The following is a 27,300-nucleotide window of genomic DNA, read 5'->3' on the forward strand; positions in this document are numbered from 1 at the left end:
TTTATTATTTATTTATTTAATAAATGTGTATGCTGCCCACTACCGAAGTCTCAAGGCGGTTTACAGCACAAACCAAACCAAAAACCAAACAAGAATTTAAAACATATAAAAACCAGGTTAAAATATTCATAAATATACAAAGCATTTCTCTTGTATTATTATTAATTTTTTTGCATTTATATTTTATTGGTTTTCTATATACCAATGTGACTTCCAGTTCATCTTTCAACATAGCCACACTGCAACATCTATATTTGCTCTCATACATTTTCTTCGTATTTTGCCATCATAATCCTTTAGTTCATTACTCAAACAAATTCCCCACACTTGTATTATTTTTTGCCAAAGCGGCCCCCGCTTGAAAAATGGTGAAGATTACTGCTCTAGCCACTACACCACACAGGCTTGAGAGAAAACTCAGGTATATTGTTCTTGAAGATTTGTATTATCGAGGGTTGTTTTTAATTTATTGGGTTTTAAAAAATCAATTGTATTAATTTCCTTTTTGGCCTTCCAGGTACCCCACACAACCCTGTCGTTTTGGGAAACTCTTGTTGCTTTTGCCAGCTTTACGATCCATTAGCCCCTCTACAATAGAAGAAGTGTTTTTCAAAAAAACCATTGGGAATGTGCCAATCACAAGACTACTTTCAGACATGTACAAGTCCAGTGACATATAAACTGACGGGGGTGGGGGGAGGATCAAAAATCAGGATCAGTAGGAAGACTTTTCTAATCCACGGAGAATGGATTCAGCTAATACACTCAACAGGAAGCTGAAGCCTGGAAAAGTTTAACCTATTGACAACGTACACCCAATCGATATGATTCTGCGGCCTTGAAAAGAGCAACTTAAGACTTTGGGAAAATACAGTGTTCCACAGAAAAACTGCAGCAGGTCAAACTTGGCTGCTACGTCTGTAGCAATATGGTGGAGTCCATTCAGCTGTCATTTATAGTTAACCAAGGCTGTGCTAGTCTGTCATGTAGCTGATGGATTTGACAGGGTAAAGAAAAAGGTACTTTAAGGTGGTTGTTTTTTTCATACTTTGAAAAATTGGGTAACCAAACATTGTTCTGTTGTAATGTGTCATAAGGTGGCCTTCACAAATGTTTTTTAAAGTAGCTTGTGGGTGAATGCTTTTATATGAGAGGCAACACTGAATACCAGGTTATCAACATATTTACTTCACTTGTAACATATAATAAAAGTGGCCTTCATAATGGATTTTTTAAAGAAGTGACATGTGCTGGCAGATACCTTTGGGATTCAGTAGGCCAGACCTCCTGTTTAAAAATGAACTGGTGGACTTCACTGCTGAGTCTTGCCAACATTTCCATTCAGTTTAACATCTCAGACAGAAGAGCTTTAAAAATAAAAGTAAACAAAAAACAAACAAACCATGTTAAGTAAAGATTAAGCAGCAAAACCAAATAAAAGAAAATGGAGAGGATTGATTTAGTGAACTGATCGCTGTCCCACTGGCATAGTGCTGAAACCAAAGGCAACGGTGGCCAAACTCTTTGTCAATGGGATGTACAAAAAGGAGACCTATGCTACAATAGCAAGTCTGAAATACATTTCCAGCAGTGGAAAAGATGGTTGATCAATACAAGCATAACATTAAGACCCTCTAACGTCATGTTAGAAAACTCCAGGTTCTAATGAAAGCCTTGATATCTCTCATACAACCTCCCGCACCCTGCCCCCTCCACAAAAACAGATATAATGAGCTGCTTAATTTGATGAGAATATACTTATGGAAAATGTAGGACAACATTAAAATATAGCTGCTGTACTTTTAAGTTTTTATTTGTTTTAGGAACTAGCACTGAGGAAGAAGAATCAGCACTTGAAGTATCATAGAATGAGTAAAACTTCTCTTGTACAAAGTGGATTAACTGATTTGTGAAGTTAAGGTTGTACTCATTGTATTTACAAAGAATAAAAAATATATTATGTTTAAAATAGTATGCCCTTTAATTCTATATTGCTTCATGCAAATATTGCTGTTTCCCATTCATAGAATTTCACTGACTAAAAAAGTCAAATTGCTATTTACTATACACACACACAACTAATTGCCAATTTTTTTTAATTCCTAGGGGAAAGATTTCTCATATAGAACTAAGTGAGAACTGGATGTTTCCCCTATTCTGATGAGAAATTAACTAATTAATATAAAGATATAACCTGGCTCTAGATTAAACTTGAGGTTTGACCAGAATCCAGTGAATTGATGATGTTATGCCAGGGCAGATCTCATCCTGGTGTGTGGGTGGGTCCTAACTTTATGTCACGCCACTTGGAGGTCAAAAGAGATATCAGACAGTAATATTACTGTAACAATGTTTTTCTAAGTGTCAACCAGCAATCTTTAGCAACTGCCACTGCCTCATACACCAAAGTCCTGTACTATCAGAGAGAGAATTCCTCAGTCCCCCCACCTCAGTATTCCACCCAGATCAGAGCTGCAACCTCATTATGTGGTAGCAGATGAATCCCACCCCCAGTGGCGTATCGGGGGGAAACGGCACCCAGGGCAAGCTCTGGCCCTGAAATGGCGCCCCCCTGGCCCCCACATACCTGTGAGGGCGCGGCGGTGCCCCCCAGGCGGCAGATCGCCGGCGGTGGCGGCGGCAATTCGGTGGTGGGTCTCCCGCCGAGTGCGGCAGGCGGGCGGCGGCGATTTGGCGGTGGCGGGTCGCCCGCGGCCCACCGAGTGCAGTGGTGGCTGGTGGCTGGCGGCGATGGGCTGTAGCGCGGCCCGAGCGGCGGCGGTGGATCGCCCGCCGAGTGCAGGCAGAGCGACGCCGAGCCTGCCTTCTGGCCCGGTGTCGCTTCCCAACTGCGCAGGCGCGCCTGCGCAGTTGGGAAGCGACACCTGGCCAGAAGGCAGGCTCGGCGTCGCTCTACCTGCACTCCTCGGCGGGTGATCCGCCGCCACTCGGGCCGTGCTACAGCCCATCGCCACCAGCCACCAGCCACTGCCGCACTTGGCGGGCGACCCACCGCCGCCGCCCGCCACCAGCACCAAATCGCCGCCGCACGCCCGCCGCCACACTCGGCGGGCGATCCGGGGGGTGGGGGGAAGCCACTTTTGGGCGCCCCCCCATGTGGCCCACCGGGGTGGCGCCCAGGGCACGTGCCCTGCCTGCCCCCCCTATCGTTGCACCCCTGCCCACCCCCCACCTAATTTCTCACCTTAATAATTTTGGGGCCTGTTAGTTGACATCAAAGAAGGCAGAGAACCCAGCAGAATAAAAAGTGGTAAGAACATAAGCACATGAGAACAGCCCTGCTGAATCAAGTCCAAGGCCTATCTAGTCCAGCATCCTGTTTCACACAGTGGCCCACTGGATGCCTCTGGGAAGCCCACTAGCAAGAGCTGAGGGCATGCCTTCTCTCCTGCTGTTGCTCCCCTGCAACCGGCACTATTTAGAGACATCTTGCCTCTTAGGCTGGCCTATAGCCTTCAGTTTAGTAGCCAGTGACAGACTTGTCCTCCATGGATTTATCTAAACCCTTCTTAAAGCCATCCAGGCCATTGGCTGTCACCACATCTTGTGGCAGAAAATTTTATAGATTATGCATTTGCCCATATCTGCTTCAGAGAACAGGGAAATGATGGCATAATTGAGTCAGTCAATGAGGTGTGTTTTAGGCTCCAGTGTTGCTAGGCATTTATAGTTTTCCAGAGAATTATACACATTACGATTGTTTCATTACCTAATATTGTGACTTAATGTAGTTATGGGACTGGTACAGAAATCTGAGATTTAAGAAAAATCACCATTAGCGTAGTCAAGTGCCTTAGGCAGAAGCAGAACACACAGAGTTCTATAGATCCTGGCCATTGTGAAGATGATAGTTTGAAAGTAGATTTTTAGCATTCCTGTAATTCATGAAGTGACCACTGTATCTGAGAAACTGCAATGTGCAATTTCTCAGTTTATTATAGAGCTTCCCCACCGTACATTACATATTGCAAGAGTACAATGAACTTACCTAGAAGAGATGGCAAAAAATTTGGCCAAGGATACCAACAAAGATCATTTTGAAATGTTTGAACAGGATGCTGAAATGGATATTATGTAATGGCTTAGCAAGTTTGCTTAGTGCTCAGGGCTCCTATGCAGTGTGAACCTCAACCTGAAGCACACCAGGCCTGCGGGGCTGAGATCAAACCTTTCCCCAAGTAATCTAGACTGAGTGGATTTTCTGAACATTCAACAGGCATTCCAGAACACATCATTGGGAAGACCCAATTGGCTGAGGTATATGAACAAAGATGCATGCTTTCTTCACTATGGAGACTGAGAAACACGATTAGGGAAGTGAAGCCACTAAGCAAGGGTATGTAGCCATGCAGTAGGTAGGACAGAAATGGAGGCTCTGAGCCATTAACTGAACAACTTTAAAGAGGGATTGCAACACCTTTTAATGAGTGCATACAAAGTCTGCATCTGGCATCAATATTAGGTAGAATATTTCCATATGTATAAAGTCACACAAGCTACTGGGATTGAGCAGTGGCTCTATCTAAGATCCTTTTTTAAAAAAAGAACATTTCCACTTCAGATTTTTTTTGGCTGGCCACAACTGAAAATCACATTCCAAGGTTTTGTACTGGCATGGATCAAGAGCCTCCCCATGAACTGTGTTTCAGGTTGTAGAATTGTGCTGTGTAGTCGATCACGTTTTCTAGACCATGAAATTGGCATTCCAAGCTGATAATTGTTGGTAGACTAAGTGTGGGCAGCTAAATGTTGTAACCAAGTGTACAGCCACTTGGTACAAGCATCAAGGTCAAGTTTTACTAGAGGTCAATTCTATCCATAAATGTTGGGGTTCTCAAACTTGGTTCCCCAGCTTTAAGACTGCAACTCCCAATATTCCCAGCTATAATAGCCTTTGGCCATTGTGACTGGGAATGATGGGAGTTGTAGTCCAACAACAGATGGAGACTCAAGTCTGAGAACCCCTGCATTAAGTTAGTGTTAGTGCTACAGAGAAGCAAGATGAGATTCAAAAGACTAATTCTGAAGCAACGTCTGTTTAAGAACAGGCTGCTAATCAGGAAGTGTGAAGATGAGCAAGTTGAAGTCTCTGTATTTCAGAAGCTTTGTCCCAATATGATCTGTGATTGTCTTGGTTTGCATGGCTATAGTAAACTGGCATGGCTGTAAGAGGCATACTAACCTCCTCAAGCATGTGTTTATAAGGGATCAAATATAGCCAAGCAGACACTATGGGACTCTTAACAGTTGTTGTTTAGGCACATTTAAGGGCTGTTAATGCTTGGTCTACACTACAGCATTGAAAAGGAAGCCAATCACCAATGGGTTTGATCTAGCTAAAGGGCACTGTAAAATGGAACTGCTTAAGTAGTTCCCATATCTATGCTTGTCTTGTAAAACTTTATTTCGGTCGTAGACCAGCAATACAACAATATTAAAATAATAATGATAATAACAATAATAAGATGATAATATAAAATCAGACTACATTTATACGCATTTGGCATATTATATAACAATATTTGGCCACGATATGAATAACATCCGGATTAGGATTAGTGAGCAAATAGTTTAAATAGAAATCCTCTCCACGACCCGGAAAGTTTATCAAAAGTGGGGCAATTTGTTGGCGTCTTATGTCTCTGTAATATTCACAATGCAGTAAAACATGAGCAGTTGTTTCAACGTTACCAGATCCACAAGGGCATAATCTTGATGTGTATGGTATACCCTGGAATCTCCCATGGAGCACAGCTGTTGGGAGAGCATTTACACGGGCAAGTGTTAGAGCTCGTCTAAATTTTGGAATTAAAATGCTACTTAGATATGTAGCAGGCTTGAGCTCGGTGCACTGGCTACCTATGTAAATGCTACTCGGTAACTTTGCATGATCCATCTGCAACTCCACGTCATGGATACGTTGCACAATTTCTCTTCTGGCCTGATCGAAACCTAATCTAATAAAATCATCATGAGAGAATCCATATAATAGAAGTTTTTCTGTAATTGCCAATTTCCAATTGGATTTAAAGGAGTCTTCCAGAATTAAATGCACTAAGCCGACTTTCATGAAAACCAATTTTAACCAGTAGAGTATGATAGATCTCCAATAATGTGATTCAAATCTAACCAGATCCACCTCCCTTCTAATAACAGTATTTGGGACACAACATGGCAGCTGTAATATAGTCCTTATGAACTTAGTTTGCAGTGTTTCTAACGGAGCAAAATTACTAAATGGGCCCAATTGTGCACCATACATTATCTGAGGATACACTTTGGCCAATAGCAATTTTATTGCAACAGGGATGTACAGAGCTCCCCGTGAAAAATAAAATGATTTGATCAGATTGATTGATAATTGGGCGCTCTGAATAATATGTTTTTGATGCGCAATACGGGAACCAGATGAGTGGAATACAACACCTAAGTATTTATAAGATTGAACTTGTTCGATTGTGTTCCCATTCATGTGCCAGGTATATCAATTTGGCCGTTTAGCAAACACCAAAACTTTTGTCTTTTGGTGGTTTACCTCTATCATCTCTCTGTTACAAAATGAACTTAATTGTGCTAGTGCTCGACGTAGTCCTATGGGCATATGGGATAAAAGGATCATATCGTCTGCATACAGCAGGACTGCAATGTGTTTCTGTGCCAGTTTTGGAGGGTGCATAGACATGTCAGATAAACAGCTCACCACTGAGTTGATATAGATGTTAAGTAAAGTAGGTGCCAAAATACAACCCTGCTTTACCCCTTTACTAGTTGGAACATCTGACGTTAAATAACCATACTGGTTGCAGCGGACCCGCAATCGAGACTTCTCCTATAGTTTATAAATTAATAATAGTAATCTCTTATCAATTTCCAAATCTATTAGTTTTTGCCAGAGCCTGTCTCTTGATATGGAATCAAATGCCGATTTCAGATCTATAAATGCAGTATAAAGTGCAGCACCCGACTTAGCTGTATATTTTTCAACAAGATAATGGAGGGTCAGGGCATGTTCTGTAGTAGATCGACCTGTTCGAAAGCCAGCCTGTTCAACTGCAAGAATGTTCTTTTCCTCAATCCAGTCCACCAGCTTAATTGCTAAGTGTTTAGCATAAATTTTACTAATCACACTCAGGAGGCTTATAGGCCTATAATTTGCAGGATCACTCCGTTTACCTTTTTTGTATATTGGGACTATTATCACCACTCCCCATTGTGGTGGAATTTTCACCATATTATCAATAAACGTGAACAGTGAGGCTAAAACTGGAACCCACCAGTCTAGGTTAGACAGAATCACCTCTATAGTAATATAATTGGCTCCAGGGGCTCTGCCTTTTAAAAATTGTCTTACAAGACCTTCTACTTCCGAGCAGGAGACCGAGTCCCATCTTGGGGGGTCAGATGTATATGCCTCGACATTCACCGTTATGGCGTCATTTTGTCTATACATTTCGTGAAAATGATTTTCCCATTTATCAGCTGGAATTATACAATCAGGTAAAGTGGGGGCTCTTCCTAATGAAGGTGCTACCAAGCGCCAAAAGGTGCTTCATATCTATGCTTAAGTGTTGATATTTCCTTCATTTGCAGTTAGACAACTGTATCATGAGATATTTCAAATCTAATGTAGGCTAGCAAGAGAGTTCTAACTGAAATAAACCCAACCTTTATAACCTGCATTCAGAACTCCATAAGCCTGATTAGTAGTTTCACAGGTGCTCTGGCTTTTTGGAAGACAACCTAAACAACCAAAATGCTCAAGCAGCACCAAGCATGATTTCAAATTCCAGCTACAGCCAGTTTTAACTCTGTAGTGGTTAACACCTCAGTCATGACTATTCAGGAGTCCTGCAGAGTTCAGTGCAACTTTCACCCAGGCATGTATGCATAGTTTGTAACTTAACTGGTAGCTACTTATCCTCATTCAACTTCGAAGTACTAGTTTTAGAAAAAACCCAGAGTAAGAAGTAGAAATTTATTAAGCCAGCTGTGTAACATCCAGGAGCTGAACTAATCCAAGGCATCGAGAGCATGAGGTTTTAGTAGTAAAGACATGCTAAGAGTGTTTTCAGTTTTTATTTCAAAACAACTTTAAACAAATGATCTTAGTATACAAATCTGATTTCTTTTTACACAATATAAAGATAGTTCCCTCATTGCTTCTCAGTATAAAGATTCCCCCCCACCCACACCCCAGCTTAAGGATACAACTGCAGAAGTGCTTACTTTACACAAGGGGATATTGAAAACAATGCACTATGTTAGTCACCAAATTTGCAGGTTGAATACTAGTTATTTTACAGACACATTCTAGTGTTTTAAATCAAATAAAAGTGAATGTGCAACACCAGAAAAGTGCAAGTTCAAGTAAGGCCAAGTCAGTAAACGTCACAAGGTCATTGCAAATGAATAAAGGGAAGAGTTTCAAAATAGTTTTTAAAAGCCATTTAATCAAAAAGGTCTGACAGCAAGTTTACCTCGAGTTCTTAAACGCCATAAAATGAATGCAAAGACCAAGCAGTGCCGTTAGTATAACAAAGGCTTCTTGTGCCAGTTTATCTGCAGCATGCTAGAACCTTAAACTACAAATCTTAGACCAAGTGTATTAATCACTAACATTTATGCCAGTTAAGTGTTGTTAAGCATTCAAGCATGTCTTATTTTGGATGGTGTGTAGCTTTTGTCTATTACTTCATCTTGCAAGAACATATGAAGACAGCGTTCATTCTGTGCCAGAGGGTGGCCTGCAACTCTAGAAGTTAAAGAAACATGGTTAGTTTTCCTGTTTTAAATTCTATGAATTCCTGTGAAAAAAAAGTATTTCTATTTAGTGATTAACTTGCTTATTCATATTCAAATACCATGCAGAACTATAAACCAAACTTCTGGATCATCTATCCCTATCCTGGGAAGAGATGTTCACTTGTGATGTTACCGGGGCTGTTTGACTGCTGATGATACCACATATACGACTGACTTAAGACTTAGATTCCCCACCCCTTCAGTTTCAGTGGTGGTAAAGATATGACAATTGTTGCTTGGACTAACATCTGTCTCAGACACAGCAGAAAGAGGCATGATCATGTCAGACAATTCATAGTACAAGACTTGCCCACAAAGACAGGGGAAACTGACCAAAAAGTCTGAGAGAGGGCAAATATACACAGCAGATAAGAGTATTTGGAATTTTTTAGAACATTCTATTCTCAAAGGTTCAGGGCAAGTCTACCATAGAACAGCTGGCTAGATAGAAATTTAAACTTAATCCTGATGAGTTGGAAGTGTTCTGGGTTGGTAAAACTGATTAGATGAGTAGTGAGATAAATCTGGTTTTGGACAGTGTCACACTCCCTCTGAAAGGCGGAGTCCGCAGCTTGGGGGTGTTTCTGGACTCAATGCTGTCCTTGGAGGCAGAGGGAGCAGCGGTGTGCAGAAGCACCTTTTATTAGTATGGCTGGTGCACCAGCTGCAACTCCCTACTTGGAGAGGTCGGACCTGACCGCAGTCACTCATGCTTTGATAATATCCAGATTAGACTACTGCAATGCACTCTATGTGGAGTTGTCCTTGAAGATGGTTTGGAAGCTTCAGCTGGTTCAGAATTCTGCTGCAAGGATGCTCATGGGTGCAAGTCACTTGACAAGTATCACATCCATTGTACAGCAGCTTCATTGGTTACCAATCTGCTACTGGGCTAGATTCAAGGTTCTGGTCTTGACCCCGGCTTGTGGCTGGAGTACCTGCTGGACCACATTCGCCCATATGAACCTGCCAAGGCCCTCCACTCCTCATCTCAGGCCTGCTCATGGCCCTGCCACTAACAGAGATCCCGTTGGCAGAGACTAGAGACAGGATCTTTTTGGTTGTGGCCCTTTTGCTTTGGAACGTGCTCCCTGAAGAGCTTCACCATGCTCCCTCTCTCAGTGTTTTTAAAAAACTAAACACATCTTTTAAAAGAGGCTTTTTAATGTTTCACCTGGTAGGTCTTTAGTTTTTATCTGGTAGGTTCTACCAGATGAACCTACATCTGGTAGGTTCTACCAGATGAACCTACATCTGGTAGGTTCTTTTCCTTTTATAATTCTTAGTTTAATAATTCAATTTGAAATTTTAAAAGCTGATTCTGATTGTGGCTTTAGCTTGGATTTTTAACTTGTTTAATTTGGTTAATTTTACTAGTCTGGTTTTATATTGTAACTATTTTATAAACGTGAGCTGCCCTGAGCAATAATGTACTTGGGGGCAGGATATAAATATTTTAAATAAATAAAATAAATAGAGCTATAGTTGTGTAAGGCATCCTAGGAGCTGGATGTGAGAGCTCATGGTGAATATTTAGTCTCTGGAGACCTATAGAAAGATTAACTGCCTATTTCAGCATTGACATCTGCTTTCAGACTCTGTAGTTCTTCAATTATGGGCGAAGAGGTGGGGACTCTTAATAAAACCCACAAGCCCCATCTTATAACCTCTCATTTTAGGCAAGTCACACCCCATCCCCACGCCACAGCCTTCTAAACCCAGGAGCTTCCCAGGCCCTGCAATTCAAGCACTGAGTCGAATAGAACCCTTCCCAGGTCCTGCTACCCAGATTCACTCAGAACAAGATATTAGACATCTAACAAGCATAATGTCATACATGAAATTATGACATTTCAGTTACCATTAGGACATCATTCCAGGAGGTTATATTAGAGGTATTGCCAGGAGGACCGACCATAATAGCAGTCACAGATCTGCTTCCATTGTGTAACAAAACTGGCTCTGATGTTATACTGTTTATGTAACACACTGTACAATTAGAACGATCCACCTTAAAATGACAGCAGTGTTAAGCTGGCCAACATGTCCAAACTTCCTTCATAGGACTCTCAGAATATAGTGGAGGAATTAGTCCAGTTAGACTTTAGAAAGTTCATTGAAATGGCTATTTCTCCTGGCAAGGTCAGTCCCGGTTTGTCTGTGGTGCCAAAAGAGTTGGCCTATTCAAAGATAACCCAAATAGTCAGCTGGACAGTGCCAGGACCACCTCACAGCCCCTTCAGCTATGTAACTATGAGCTATTTTAAGTAAACCTGAAGCTGCTTTCTAGTATTTAAGATAAGAACATGCAGTGATGGGCAGCACCACAATAATAGTCAAGCATAGCAGATCAACAATACCACCACAATTGTCAGTTTCTAAAAGGCATGGGAGAATAGGAAGTTGTCTCCAGCTAGTGCCTGAAAGACAACATAGGCACCAGCCTATGGAATTCCCTAGAGAGGCAATTCCACAAGAAAGGGTACAAGCAAGCACAGCCCTTCTACTAACTGGCAAACACTTCATCTGTTTCATACCTGGGTGACTTTTATTCCAGAAAGTTTGGGAAGCGCATTTGGCAGATGCATAGCAAAATCTCATGCCTACACTTCCTTTATTTCTGGATTGAAGTGTCTAAAGGAAGCCTGCTTAACAGTCACAGCTACTGTGCACTTCCCTTCTCCAAGGTATCTCTCAACAACCATGGCTCTTAGAGACAAGAAGTCCAACAACCAAGGCTGAAGTGTGTCAGCAAGTTAGTCTGATCTCATAGAAAGGTGGCCAACACAGCCATGGCTATGCTTCGCCGTGTTGGGATTTGCCTTCAACCTGTTTTACCAATAAGCTGTAATGTGCCAGTATGTTATACAACCCAGGAGACTCATGCCTGTAGTCAGATTACAACAGAATTATTCCATCTGATGGAACAGAGATCCCATCCCCCTAGCCTTATTTGTAGGCTTTTCTTTACATGCTGTAATTTCAGCAATTTGCATAAATTAAGCAAAACTGAAACAAAACCCAGGTCACAGAAATACTTCATTGCAGCAAGTATTAAGCATTTGTACGCTGCTCAGCTGAGATACAGATAGCTCTTGGGCAGCTCAACTGGGAAAGTAGTTCAGGCATCTTTAATAATGTAGACCAAGCTTTGCTTTGTGCCAGCAGCAGCTCTATTGGCTCCAGTCTCACAACCAGATTATACCTGCTGACATCCAATACCATACTGTATGTTAACACCATTGCTAGGATCTCCAATTAACCATAATGCATCCCAACACAGAATTTTATCTCAATTGCACAAGAAATACTATCTCACACTTACTTGTTTATGAATTGTTCGAGCCCTTGTTTCCTTTCCTCTATAAAGGAATCATCAAATATCCCATCATCTCCTCTAAAAGGCAGCTGGCGGAGAAAAGCTTTTCCAGGTAAGGGAGGTACTACAACCTGAAAGATAATTAGCATCTTAATATCATTGAACGAATGCTGAAAGATAAAGCAGCTAGTGCAGTATATGCTCAGATTATTCCAATTCCATGTTAAAGTTGACAGTCCTTCACTCTACATTGTTTAACATCCCAGTGCAGTGAACCCTGTTAAAGAGAACAGTATTTTGTCCTACCTTGCTTTCTCTTTCTAGTTCACTTCGGAGCCACTCAAAATCGCTGTATCTTCTCCTGACGCACGACTCCTTCAATTTGAAGATAGGGAGGTTTGTCTGGAAGAGATAGTCCATCACTGCCACTTTGCTGTCTTGCCATAGAGAAAGTTACAGCGATTTATACGTACACTGATTTGGTGGTTTGTTTTTGCTTTTTAAAGGGACATGGCACTGCAGACTCACTACTGTTTTAATATAAATAAAAGCAGACTCCAAGCCTGAACACAGTGACTGCAGAATGGCTTGTACTGATGCAACTGTGACTGCTGTCCAAGAAGCGGAGCAGTCCCCGCTATCATATTGCCCCTCAGCTCTGACAGATGTTCTGGAGGGGACTGCACTCCCCCAAAGGAACAGACACATAACTTGGGAGTGCTTCTGGACCCAGGCCTCACTCTGGTTTCTCAGGCTGAGGCTATGGCTAGGAGCACTTTCTATCAACTTTGGTTCAAACGACAGCTACATCTGTTCCTTGAAGATAGTGATCTCAGAACTGTGGTGCATTCCCGGGTAACCTCTAGGCTTGACTTCTGCAATGCACTTTACATGGGGCTGCCTTTGTATGTAGCTCAGAAACTTCAGTTGGTTCAAAATGCAGCAGCTGGAATAGTCTCTGGGGTATTTTGGTGAGACCATATCATGCCTGTTTTAAAGCAATTGCATCGGCTACCAACAGGTTTCTGGGCAAAATACAAAGTGCTGGTGATTACCTTTAAAGCCCTAAATGGCTTCGGACTGGGTTACCTAGGAGAGCACCTTTTTCTGCATGATCCCCACCACACACTGAGATCGAGAGAGACCCATCTCTGTATACCATCGGCTTGTCTAGCAGTGATTTGGGAGCAGGCCTTCTCGGTAGTTGCGCCTACTGTGAAATGCGCTCCCTATAGACATCTGAGGTTTAACATCTTTGCCAGCCTTCAAAACAGCCCTTAAGACACATTTTTTCAGCCAGGTTTTTAGTAATCTCTGAATGTTTTCAATTTTGATTGCTGATTTTAGCAAGTTTGTTTTATTTTGTTTTTCTTGTGTCTATTTTTTGTGACCCACAAAAAATAGCCTTTGGAGTCAGGTGGTATATAAGTTTAATAATAATACTACAGGGTTAAGCCTGTGTAGATAATGAAGGTTCTTTAAGATATCCCCTTTCCCCCCAGCCTTATTTGTTCCCCTTATTTATTCCTTCTAGCCTCTGGATCTTAGGAAGAGATCATTCTTCCCAAGATCCAAACATCAGAAGTTCACAAGCATCAAAAGGCTGACTATTCCACCTACCCACTTCCATTCTTATCCATACCATACAACAGTAGCTTCTCACAAAGCTGCCTGCCGACACTGGTAGTGGAAGGCAGGTGCTGGCATGGCAGTTTTATGGATCCTAGCAGGCATCTCGAGGCAGCTTGTACTAGTCACCACCCGGCCCCCAGGCATGTACTGGAAAAACCCTTCCCTGACACAGTCCTGACCATGACACCTCACAACTTAGGGAGCTTGTGGACTGTGTTCTTAAAGCAAATATCAAGAGGCAAGCTGGGAACAGTAGACTTGAATGACCAAAAGGGGCATCAGAATTTAATCTACATCTTCCCTTGCAGGAGCAATTCCTATCCACATCGGGGCAAACAGGGGACTATAGCCAATTCTAGTTCCCCAACAGGATCGACATGGTACATGTGTGACACCTGCATTTTACTGCACACTCAAGTACGGTGTTAGCAGGATGCCTCTGAATACCAGTTGAAGAGGAGCAGTGGCAGGCAAGAGGCATGCCTTCATCTGGTGGTGTTGCTGCCCAAGGCCTCTGGTAGGCCACTGGGGGAGACAGTGGGCTGGACTAGACAGGCCTTGCAAGGCTCACCAGGAGCAGTTAAAGAGTCATCTGGCACAAGTGCTGCTGGAAGTGAAGCTGATAGAAACATGCTACAGATAAGAGTGCCATCTGCCGAGTATGCTCAAAGAGGCACATTAATCCAAGGTCACCCTTCCCCCACCCATTAATCAAATTCAAGGGTCTGGGAAGACTTGTGAGTTTGCATGGGTTTACATTTTAGCAGTTAAGTCCAGATTCTATCACATTCACGTACAGCAGCATTTCTATGAACATGTGTGAAAGTCAATCCTAGCAGAATTAAGAAGGTACTTGCGTTTTCCCAGGTAAGTACAACATTGTTCATTGTATTAGTGTCCAGGAGAAAAAAAAATCACCTTTAACAAGTTCCTTTATGCTAGAAGTCAAGCTTGTATTTAAAGATGCTGGCTTTTGTAAAAATGTTTTTTTATCCCAGATAGGGTATACCACTATACAGTTCTTCCAGAACTGTGTAAAGATTCCCAGAAATAGAGACAGTGGATTACTGCTCTCCTATTTCACCTTTTGGCTTCTTAGCAAAGTTCAACCTTCCCAATTAAGTCATTGTAAGTGTGTAAAGCCTGTACAGTTTTAGTTTTCTGCAGGTGAGAGATTTTACCTTTAGCATTCCATTCTCTCAAATTACTTAATCCTTCTTGTTAACTGCTCATTTATTCCGTAAGTTAAGATGAAGCAGTGAAAGGAGTGCCTCAGAAATTTTACAATTTCTTGGTATGGAAATACCTATAAAAAGTTAATCTCTAAACACAAGGTTTAGAAGTACTATGCTGGGAAAGATGAGCTGAACCGGTACTTGTACCCCTCCATTTTCCTCCTTTGAACTTTTGACACAAGTCACCATTAATACCTAACACAGCTTTCTCACCATTTCCAGTTCGTTTCCTATTAATAAGGTACCTCAGCCAGCCATTTAAAGACTTGCAGAAAACAGATTGGCCATATGGATTCACACTTCAACTACATATTCAAGTATCACTTTGAATATTTTAAGCTTCTTTCCAACAGGTTGTGAATGCTCACATCAACTGCTACTACCTTCACAACTGATAGCAAATCATTCTGACCAAATTTGGCAGATTAACTGTTAACGCCACCCAGTGAAATATAGCAAGCTACTCACAGGCAGACAAGGTAGTAACTACCTGGGACTTGTGGGAAAGGCTGCATTATACCTGGCTCACCACATGTGCCAAGGGATGTGCCAAGGGATGCACTGAAAGAGTGCTAAGCCACCTAACTGCATGCAATATGCTTTTGGAATCAATTTTATATAGCGTAACAATTTTGTTTCTTCTTCCCAGACAAATAGCTGCAATTCGTTAGCTTTTTAAAAATTAATTTAGAGACATGTTTAGGACTCATGCAGCACAATGGCTACAAGTTAACTAGGAGTCTGGTTCAAGTCTCTCCTCAGTCATTCATAGCCCCTTTCTACAACATGGGGAGTTCTACTAGCTTACTTCATGCCATACCAATAATCTTGGTACACCAAATCAAGTCCTTTGTACCAATAATCTTCCTTAGAGAGTGCCTTCTTCTGTACAATCCCCATCGCACGTTGAGGTCATTCAAAGAGATCCATCTCCAGTTACCACCAGTGCGTCTGGTGGCAACTCAGAGCTGGGCCTTTTCTGTAGCTGCACCAAGCCTAAGGAATGCACTCCCAGCAGACATCCGTGGTCTGGGCCCATTGTTGGCCTTCAAGAGAGCCCTAAAGACTTACTTGTTTGGCCTGGCCTTCCAAGGTTTTTAAGTTGTTTAAGTATTCTTAATTGGTTTTAACTGGCTCTGAACTGTGTTAGATTTGTTTTTACATTATTTTAACCCTTTTAAATGCTGTTTATTGTAGTATTTTACCTGTTTACCTCCCAGAGCCTTTGGATGGGGAAGTATAAAAGTAAAATAAATAAGATAAAAATAAGGTCATTTGAAACATCAAGTAATATACTGGAAGCAGGAGTCTACAAATCCACTTACCAGCAGCAAGTGCCCCCAGCACTCTGGTGAGCAGGACATCCTGTACCACACAGCTCTCCTCCCCAGAGGTCTCATTTCCACTGCCATTTTTGAGAAGGCAAGAAACAACAGAAATCCTTTCGCGCAGTGGGGGAGGGCTCCCACCATTTCTTATACTCTTCCTATCCCAGTGCAAATGAGAGAAGACCTGCTTCTCTCCTAAGCCCTCTGTTTGTGTGCCAGAAAAGTATCTGAGGGAAGATAGGGGATTGGTGGCATCCACAAATAATGGCTGGCTAATAAGCTGAGCCTAAATTGGTAGATCCCTGCCTGGAAGGGTTGCTTGTGAAGCGTCAGCATATCACTTTCCAGAGCAAAACCTAGTAGGTCTCTGCCTAAGGATCTTCCAGTCTAAAAATTCAGAGAGGCAAGGGTAACCAGGAGAGAAGGCACACAAGTAGGCATACGTACTGGCTTTATTTCAGCAGGAGGAGGAGGAAGATTACTTACTGTGTGGAGCCAACACCTTCAAAGAAGTTGTGGGTGTGAACAAAGATTATACCTTGTAAGTATATGGAGCAGCAAGAGAAGTTGTTTAAAGGAAATGGTTACCTTAAGGCAGCTGTATATAGGCAAGCTGAAAGTGGTGGTTGTGAGTACTGAGTTATCTGAATAAAGAAGGGCAAGGCCTTAGAAATGAGACTGTAAAGACAAGGAGTTTGTGCTGGATTTGGAAGTAGACAGCATAACTGGAGGTTAAGTGAGGGGCATCCCATGGCTTGATCAACAACACAGATAAGTACTGAGGCAGAGTTCTGAACAGAGGCAAGAGGTAGAAGGTGTGGCGGCACAAGGCCAGAAAAAGAGAAGATTAAAGAATATAACCTGAACAGGAACAGTGTTTGGAGGAGCAGGAAAGGCTTGATGTTCCACGCTGTGCAGGAGAAGCAACATTAGAAGTAGTATACCTCCTTCCTTGCTGTCATCCAGTGTTGTGTTGCCAGTTAAGAGGCAGGTGCTCTTCCTTCAGTCCACTAAGGAGTTATAGAAGATGCCTCAAGTCAGACTACAACACGCAAGCTTCCAGCCATTAGATGAGCTATCATGTCCAGAAAAACTGGCTAAGAAACTGCCTTAAGTCAGAGAAAGGGCTCTGTAGCCTACTGCTCTTTGAGGGTGGTGTTTGGATGCAGACCAATACATTCCATTACAATTATGCACATAACAAGCAAGCCCGAATCCTTATTGTTCCCAAAACAGATGATCTGTAGTCAGATATGGCAATGGCACCATGAGTGAATACAACTAGCACAGCTACTTCTGAGCAAGAGAGAAAAACTGCCATTTGGGTTCTCCAATTTCTGTTAATCTTTTACTTTATATTGTATCTATTTTATTAATGTTGTGAACCACCCTGAGCAATAGTGTACGGAGGGTATAAATATCTTCAATAAATAAATAAAATAGTAGTAAGTACAGGCATATTGCTTTGACTGTTCAAAGAGGTAAGATGCTTGATCATCTACCACACCTCACCAATGCAGGATACCTATAAATTTTCATTTGCCACCAATAAGGCAACACTCAAGTTACATCTTTGCACATGTGTATACAACACATGAGCCAACCAGAAGATAAGCCCTTTCAAGTTCAGTGTTTTCAGGATGGTAGTGATGAGTTAAGCAACTCTCCCATTTGAATCATAGGGACTTAGCTTCAAGTGTGTATCAACTGCTACAGCCAAAAATACATTAAAGCAAATCAAGCCTTCATGAAGCCTCAGAAGATACACCCTAAGCTTCTTAAAAAGTGATACATTGACTATCACATTGCATGGTAAGGGATGCAATATAACTGGCAATCCTATGTTCTTCTCACACCATCTGAATCAGTTGCAGAGATCAGGCATTTACTAGCCAGAGGTATAAAAGTCTCCAAATGGATCAGCGGAGGACAGCTTTCATGACTGCTAGTTCCTTGCCTCAAGTATCAATCTATTAAGTGCCATCAAGTCTATGTCGACTCTTCGCAACCACATAGATAAATTCTCTCCAGGATGATCTGTCTTCAACTTGGCCTTTAAAGGTCTCTCAGTGGTGCATTCATTGCTGTTGTAAGAGAGTCCATCCACCTTGCTGCTGATCAGTCTCTTTCCTTCAACTTTCCCCAGCATTATGGACTTCTCAAGGGAGCTGGATCTTCGCATAATGTGTCCAAAGTATAATAGTTTGAGCCTGGTCATTTGTGCTTTGAGTGAAAATTCTGGATTGATTTGTTCTATGATCCATTTGTTTATTTTCCTGGCTGTCTATGGTATCCTCAAAAGTTCTCCAGCACCAAAGTTCAAAAGCATTAATACTTTTTCAATCTTGCTTCTTCAAAGTCCAGCTTTCTCATCCATAGAGTGGCACGGGAAAAACCTTTGTCTGAGCAAGTCTAATCTTTGTAGGTATAGGAGTTAAACTATAATGCTATAAGTTGGATAAGAAAACACCCGTTTTAATAAAGTGCTGTGTCAAACCCAAAACTTCACTAAACCAGCAAAGTAGGTGTCATTTAAGACTACCAGTTATCAACATACAGAGTGGAGGAATTGTCAAAGTCAAAGGAATTACTATAATCTGCATAGTACTTCAGCTGCACTATATAAGGAAAAGGGAAATTTGATATTCCACCTTTCATCACAGGAAAACCTCTAAACCTACCCTTATTTCTACAGTCATTTGGAGGAAGTTTTTTTTTAAAGGGACAGTTCAAATTGGCCAGCAGTTTCTATCTGAACTCAGCACACCTGGAAACAAAGATTCCCTAAAATCAGTCTTCCTCTTGCCAAAGTCATCCTGTTACCAGAGAACCAATTTTGGTATTGTATTCAATTATATTATGGTAGTATTGATAAAATTTATGAGTAAGAATGTACTGTGCTAGTAAGAGGAACCAAATACTCTGCCAAGGAATGAAATAATTTAAACACACAATAATCTTTTCATCAAGAGGATCCTTGTCCGCCAAGAAGGTTTGCAAGTTTGACACTCCTAAACATTATGAAGTAGATCTTTAGAGAAGAACTATGCTTTTCTACCAACTCCTGCTGGTTAATCCTCATTGGTTCAACATTAACACCGTATCAACATTTTAGTTTGCTTGATATTAACTCTATGTGAGAGTCACTTCATATACACACCCTACATAATACAGAGAACAAGCTTTCCCCATGTGTGAAGCTAGATCACATAAGCATTTGTTGGCTGCTGTTATGCAAGTTGGGAAGTAGACCATCACATCAGCTGTACAACATTTAGAAAAACAGGAAGATGTGAAACTATGCTCTCCTCCCATTCCACCTGTAGCTCCTTTTGTTTTCCCTACTGGAGAAAAGAGCCTAGAACACAGCTAGGTCATTCACTGCCAGGGACCAGAAGAATGTGCTATACATACCGCAATTTATTCCTACTATTATTGTACCTTTGTGGGCATATTGATTGTAAGTTCATGGGGACAGTCAGTTAACATGCGAGCAATGTTGATTCTTACATTTTAAAGACAGATGTGTATTCACAAGTCCCTCCAGTATCAGATTTTTTCTGTACTCCATTTCCATAAGTCATAAGATGGCATGCAGGTGGAAAATTAAGATGCTAACAAGCAATCTCTTCATAGGTTTGAGATATGAAACAATGCTGGGAGGATCAAGACTGAAATTCCCTCTCTGAAGTATAAAACATAACTAGGCCATGTAGCGTGTACGTTTCTAGTTGTATCTAGTCTTACAGAATTCCAATAACTCAGATGTAGTGTTCAAACCCAGACTTGACTTCAGAAGTAGTCATTTGAACTTAACAGAAGCGAAAATACCTTATCATTGGCAAGTCAGATATTTCCTGTAGATTCACAAAGAGCTATTTAATACTGGCAATCTTAGGACTGAAGTAGGGACAAAGGGAGAGAAAGACATTCCCAAGAAAGAGTGCACTAATCATTTATTATTTCTTGTTCAGACACATGGGAACAAAAGATACTCTCAAGCATAGCTAAGAATGTATCACATCTGACTAAGAGGTTTCAAGAAGGAAGCCAAAGGACCTTGAAACTCAGGTGATGTTCTTGTCCATTCTTCCTGTAAGGAGTCGAAGACTATAAAAAGAGATTATTTTAGGATGATTGACTGGTCACACAAAGTGGTGAGAGCTTAGTTTCTGTGACCATGTTCTAAGCTACCTTAATGAAGCACTATTGGCAAGAGATGAGCTGCACCTCATGAGGACTGTGAGAACTACTTGGCAAAAGTCTGACAACCTGATCAAGGCATTAAACCAAACATTGTGGGAATTAGAGACAAAACTTGAAGCACTAATGACCAACTCAGGTGCTACAGGAGAAATAGGGGGCATTCTGGGGTTGCCTTGCAAACCCCACAATAGGTAGCAGAGACACTGCAGCATAATGCCCATGGCTTGCAAAACCTGTATATTATTTTCCATACTCTGTGCATTAAACAAGATGACCTTGAACTCCTAGCACAAGGCAGCATCCAGATTCAGAAGTCAATCCATCATTTGATCAACTCACTTCAGAAAAGTTCAATGTGACTATTGTCTGGTCACATGTCAGTGACCTTGTCAACTATTCAACAAGGAATGACTTTTGGCTAAGCCAATGCAGACTGCAGGAAATGGGGAGAAGAGACTTCAAATTCCTTAGCATTAACCAAAATAACTAAGTTTCAGAATCGCAGTTCACCAAGTACATTTAGCATACACCATGAGGACCACAGTGTTTGGAAGAGGGTAATAAAACCTTGCAGCTGTGAAGCATGCTGTAACCCAAGGGAAGTATTTGAGTCTAGAGGCATTAGATATCAAATTTACAAGACCATTCAGCATGGTGCAGGATTACTAGAGATGGGCATATGTAGAGTTCGTATGACCTTGGGAAGCTCAAGCCTGAAATTTCTATATCTGAACAGTTTATAGGAGAGATTCCTCCCTTCCTTATTTTGCTTACCAATTGCCAAGCTAGACAATTTGTAGGAGACCACAGTCAGTCAAAGAGCTCTTAGGCTGACTGTCACAGCATATCAATGTCCCAAAGAATGAGGGCTCCCAAGAGCTTTGGGAAATTTTCTGTCAAAGTTGGCAATCCTGCCAAGGCATTGGTTAGCTCAGGGACAGGAAGTCACCCAAGCTGCAGATACGACCAGTTCCAAGTGTCCTCTCAGTGCAGAGCCTACAAGCTGTCCCCTTTGAGTGAAAGATTCCACCTTATCCCCCATGCTATTTATCAGCTACATGAAACTACTGGGGGAGACTAGTTTGGAAGAGACTGACTATGGGGAGACATGGTAGAGGTTTGTAAAATTATGCATGGAATAGAGCCACCTAATGGCACAGCAGGGAAATGCTTGACTAACAAGCAGAAGGTTGCCGGTTTGAATCCCTGCTGGTACTATATCAGACAGCAGCAATATAGGAAGATGCTGAAAGGCACCATCTCATACTGCACGGGAGGAGGTAGAATACCCCTCCTGTATTCTACCAAAAAGAAAACCACAGGGCTCTGTGGGCGCCAGGAGACAAGACTGACTTGATGGCACACTTTACCTTGAGAGAGTGGACAGAGAAAAATTCTCCTCCCTCTCTCACAACACTAGGACCACAGGTCATCGCATGAAACTGATTGCCAGGAAATTTAGGACCAACAAAAGCAAGTACTTTTTCACATAGGACATAATCTATGGAATTCTCTGCCACAGGAGGTGGTGATGGCCAGCCACAAGCTTGGATGGCTTTAAAAGGGGGTTCAACAAATTCATGGAGGACAGGTCTATCAATGGCTACTAGTCTAGCGGCTATAGGCCACCTCCAGCCTCAGAGGCAAGATGCCCCTGAATACTAGTTACAGGAGAACAACAGCAGGAAAGAGAGAGGACATGTCCTCACCTCTTAACTATGGGCTTCCCAGAGGCATCTGCTGGGTCACTGTGGGAAACAAGATGCTGGACTAGATTGGCCTTGGGCCTGATCCAGCAGGACTGTTCTTATTATCTAGAGCTTTGGAGCTCAGTGTAATTAGTATGGTGACAACATTCAGCTCTCTTTTCATTCTAATTCCATGGATGCTATAGAAGTGCTGGGCCAGTGCTTGGAGGTCACAAGGGTCTGAAAGGGGCCCCAAAACACTACAACTTAATTCCAACAAGAAGGTGCTCCTGGTCAAGAGGCATGCTATCCAGGGCACAGGGTTTCAGATACTGGACAAAGTAGAACTCCCTCTAAGGTACTCGGGTATGCAATGGGTGGTGGTGGTGTGCTCCTTGATACTGGCCTGATCCTGAATTAAGTGGGCCCCATACAGGTAGTAAGGGGTTCTTTCCCCCAGCTTTGTGCATCAATTGTGCCTTTCCTTGAAACAAAGCACATGGCCATGTAATATGCTTTAGTCACATCAAGATTGGTCTACTACATGCTTCATGGGGCTCCTTTTGAGGAGTGTTCAAAATTGCTAGTGCAAAATGCAGCAGCTAGATTGCTGAGTGGGGCTGGTCCTTTGAACCATATTATACCAATCCTGCTTCAGCTGCACTGGCTTCAGGGTTTAATGAAAACATGTGTGATCACCTTTAAAGCCTTAAATGACTTGGGCCCACAGTACCTGAAGGACTGTCTCTCCCCATATGACCCTGCCCCACTCTGCAGTCATTGTATAGGTTCTGCCCTTGTTGGAGGAACCTTTGGCAGACATATGCAAGAGGGCCTTCTCCCTAGTGACACCCAGGTTTCCTGCCTCAGGGCACTCATGTGCTTCCTGCTTCTGCCAACAGGTGAAACCACATCTTTTTAAAGGTGGCATTTGATCTGTATTCATTTTTTGTTCTGTGCCATTTTAGTGGATGCTGCCTGCTGTCTCCTCTTGTCTGCTAGGCAAGCTTTTATGACTCAGTTCCAAAGTAGCAACCCTATGGGGGCCTCGTTCTGCGTAACATTGTAAACATGTATATTGAATGGTTCCTCTGGGCAACCTTCCCACCATCCCCTATAATAAAGTGATTCAAACATTTCTTTTAGCGTTATTGACTTTAGGACTAAAAGAGGTATAAATACTCAGAAATAAACACACTTGCCAAAAAAAAAAAAAAATTCCAACCCTCAAACCACAGTGGACTATGATTCTGGACAATCAATTCCAGCCAACAGTACTTTCAGTAACTGAATGAAGCCCTGAACAACATCAAGTTGGATGTCCAGGACAAAGGTTGGCACCCTATTACTTTTAAACAAGCAGCTCCACAAATGCTGAGATAGCCATTTGCAAGTAGAAGCTGCAGTAAGTGCATTCAAGTGTTGCAATCTACTGGGGGCTGGAAGGAGGAGGATGGGTAGGGTTCACACCTGCCAGCATCTTGCTCAGTGGAAGCAGCACTATGTATCTGCTGCTTGTTCAGCCCAATTCAAAGACTAGAAATTGAAATGTAATCTTTAAGCAGAAGGCATCTCTTGCTATTTGAAACATTAGTGGTTCTGTTTTCCATTTTTTATTCTCTCCCCTCACCCATGCAGTATTATTAAGCATCATCATATACATGACACTCAGAAGAAGGAGAGAGAGGGGGCTGTACCCCAAGGGTTTACAATACAAACAAGCCACTAAAGACAAAGGGAAGGGAGGGGGAGTAAACAGAGGGGCAATGTGCAATTAATGCAGCTTAATACAGGGTATGGAGGATAAGCTGGCAAACCAATATATAATACAGAGTAATACAAAGCTAGTGTGTATAGCACTACTTGGCTGAAAGAGCAGGGGAAGATCACTGTGAAAGCAAGTACAACACACTAAGGCAAGAAAGTGTCAGAAACCAAATAAAGTTTTGTCACTTATCTTAACAGAAAGAATTTTAACCATTTACTATCAGGTCAATATATCTACGTTTGGAAAAGTATTGGTTTGTCCACTCGAGAATTTTTACTGAAGTGGGACACTGACCAACGTTACCTTTTGAAGACAAGAGACAAACAACTGGACTGCATGTGCACACACCCTTAAGAGTATAATTACTTCTAACTGAAGTTCATGCTGTTTTTAGTTAGTATCAAGTGTTTCATTATAAAATTAACATTGTTTTCATAGTGGTTTAAATGATTTTTTAAAAAATCTAAACTACGTGCACGTTCACTGAAACACTGCCCATCAGCAATAGTGTGCAAAAAGCAGATCGCTACCTTTGACCTCTAGGTCTGACCAGGTAAAGATCTAGTCTGACCAGGTACTCGAAGCCTCCCTATCTTTGTCTAGCTCGTTTCAGGCTCACATGAGGATTTAGCAGGACTCTGAAGGTAGAGTGTTCCGTCAAGTCGATTTCGACTACTGGTGCCCACCAAGCCCTGTGGTTTTCTTTGGTAGAATACAGGAGGAGTTTTCCATTGCCTCCTCCTGTGCAGTATGAGATGACGCCTTTTGACTCATCTGTTTATCAAGCTGCACTGCCCACCCACCACCCCCTCAATGGCTGCAGCCAGCCAGCTGCTTGTGGCATTGCTAGTGCTTTCTCACCAAGGCTGGGGGGATTGAGAAAGAGGGGACTTGTGTGCTAGATTAAAACAGAAGGCAAGCTCAGAAATGTCTCGTGTTTCCTTTCACCTCATCTGTTTCTCTCCCCCATTCAAATCACCCAAGTTTCAAAGCAGGAAGCTACCTTTTTTGAACACCAAGCTACCTTTTTTGCACACCACCATGTTCTGCCTTTTGGGCCAGAGCACACTAGAAATCTAAACGAGGTGTTGGATGACAGTTATTGTACCTCAGCATTTCATTCTGGGGAACCAACACCACACTTCGCAACAGCGGCTGTACAAGTGGCTAGCAGAAGTCCTAGATTTAACTAACTTTGCACTTGAAGTCCTTGCAGGAATAGGTAATAGCTATGCCTCATCACCTCAAATGCACGAGAAGTTTTAGCTAGCTTGAAGCCTATTGGAAAAAACATTCTGTATTTTGGCCCATTATGATAGAACCAAAAGCTATTCACTGCCATCAGTTACCCCATTAATTGAATGGTTGTTAGCAATACTCAGAGCAATGAGCCAACATAAGCACTGTTCACAGGATTGCCATTCTACACGATGACCTCATTTGTGTGCCAGTCTTAGAAATGCAAGACGACTTAACAGAGATCTATTATGTAATGCCACCTTCTTGAGTTAGTCTTGAAATTATTTACAGCTTGAGATTTCTTCTGATGTTTGGGAAAAGTCTATCTGAAGGACTTTGAAAGAAGTCTAGTACTGTACCACTAATTTACATTTTGCTCAAGATATGGTAGCAGTTCTGCATACAAGCCAACTGTTCCAATTAAGGGTGCCTTAAAAGGGCTCTTACCTCAGAAACAGCCCAAGGCTTTTACCTTAATTGAAGAAATAATGCCTTATAAACACCAGCTAGTCAGAACTGCCCCAAAGGGCAAACTGTTATAATATCTAGCAGAGCATGTCAGCTTAATAATAATAATAATAATAATAATAATAATAATATGATGATGATGATGATGATGAAGAAATACAATAAGAGCAGAAGTAGAAAGTCAACAACCAACAGCAAGTGCCGCCTTTGTAAAGAAACAGATGAAAGAGTGGACCACCTAATCAGCTGTTGTAAAAAGATCGCACAGACTGACTACAAACAAAGGCATGACAAGGTAGCAGGGATGATACACTGGAACATCTGCAAAAAATACAAGCTACCTGTAGCCAAAAATTGGTGGGACCATCAAATTGAAAAAGTTGAAGAAAATGAAGATGTAAAAATATTATGGGACTTCCGACTACAAACAGACAAACATCTGCTACACAATACACCAGATATCACTGTAGTTGAGAAGAAAGAAAAACAAGTGAAAATAATTGACATAGCAATACCAGGGGATAGCAGAATAGAAGAAAAAGAAATAGAAAAAATCACCAAATACAAAGATCTACAAATTGAAATTGAAAGGCTGTGGCAGAAAAAGACCCAAATAATCCCAGTGGTAATTGGCGCCCTGGGTGCAGTTCCAAAAGACCTTGAAGAGCACTTCAACACCATAGGGGCCACAGAAATCACCATCAGCCAATTACAAAAAGCAGCTTTACTGGGAACAGCCTATATTCTGCAACGATATCTATAACAACAACAACAACAACAACATTGACAATAAAATTCAGCCATCCTAGTCCTTGGGAAGGACTCGATGTCTGGATAAAACAAACCAGCCAATAACACCTGTCTGACTGTGTAAACAAGAAATAATTCAATTTCTATACCGCCCTTCCAAAAATGGCTCAGGGCGGTCTACACAGAGAAATAATGAATAAATAAGATAGATCCCTGTCCCCAAAGAGCTCACAATCTAAAAGAAACATAAGATAGACACCAGCAACAGTCACTGGAGGTACTATGCTGGGGGTGGATAGGGCCAGTTACTCTCCCCCTGCTAAATAAAGAGAATCACCACGTTAAAAAGGTGCCTCTTTGCCAAGTTAGCAGGGGTCACCAAGTTAGCTGGGGTAGTAGTAGTTGTTACTACTACTACTACTACTAGTTAGCAGTTTCAGCTGAATTCTTCTTTTAAGTATAAATTGTTGGTTTTAAGAGGTTGACCACTTTAGCAAGTCAAGACTTTTTTCAAAGCCACTGGAAAGCACTTACAATTTTTGTGCTAGTGTTTAGCACAAAAACATGTTTAAACAGAAGGCAAGGTTTCCTTTTAAGGAAGGAAGGTAAATGCAGAAGGAAATCTAGAGGATATAGAACATTTTACTTTAAGACTGGTTACCTACTCATTTGTCACAGTTGGTAAGACAATTAGAAGAACTTGGAATTCAGTTCCTGAAACTCTTCAGTTTAGACAGATACTCGGGACAAGAAACAGAATCTTAGTGCTACCCCTTGCTCTAGGTGGGGGGGGGGAGGGGGGAGCCATGGATTCCATTATTCTAGATCACTTTCATTTTTATTT

At 41.8% G+C, this 27,300-nt stretch overlaps 2 protein-coding genes across 3 annotated transcripts in view; one reads left to right on the plus strand and one right to left on the minus strand.

Moving 5' to 3' along the window:
- Positions 1-1,972, plus strand: part of NR2E1 (nuclear receptor subfamily 2 group E member 1) — a 51,208-nt gene extending 49,236 nt beyond the window's left edge. For both annotated transcript variants that reach the window (XM_053295675.1, XM_053295590.1), the window contains exon 9: positions 518-1,972. In XM_053295675.1, the coding sequence (XP_053151650.1) occupies positions 518-680 (163 nt within the window). In that variant the 3' untranslated portion in view covers positions 681-1,972. The remainder of the gene's footprint in view (positions 1-517) is intronic.
- Positions 1,973-8,451: 6,479 nt separating this feature from the next.
- SNX3 (sorting nexin 3) overlaps positions 8,452-27,300 on the minus strand; it is a 35,238-nt gene continuing 16,389 nt past the window's right edge. Inside the window, exons 2-4 of the mRNA XM_053295904.1 lie at positions 12,449-12,544; positions 12,149-12,273; positions 8,452-8,773 (exon numbers count right to left, since the gene is read on the minus strand). Coding sequence (XP_053151879.1) covers positions 8,668-8,773; positions 12,149-12,273; positions 12,449-12,544 — 327 coding nt within the window. The 3' untranslated portion in view covers positions 8,452-8,667. The remainder of the gene's footprint in view (positions 8,774-12,148; positions 12,274-12,448; positions 12,545-27,300) is intronic.

Source organism: Hemicordylus capensis, chromosome 1 (genome assembly GCF_027244095.1).
Source record: "Hemicordylus capensis ecotype Gifberg chromosome 1, rHemCap1.1.pri, whole genome shotgun sequence".
In the NCBI taxonomy this organism is placed as follows: Eukaryota; Metazoa; Chordata; class Lepidosauria; order Squamata; family Cordylidae; genus Hemicordylus; species Hemicordylus capensis.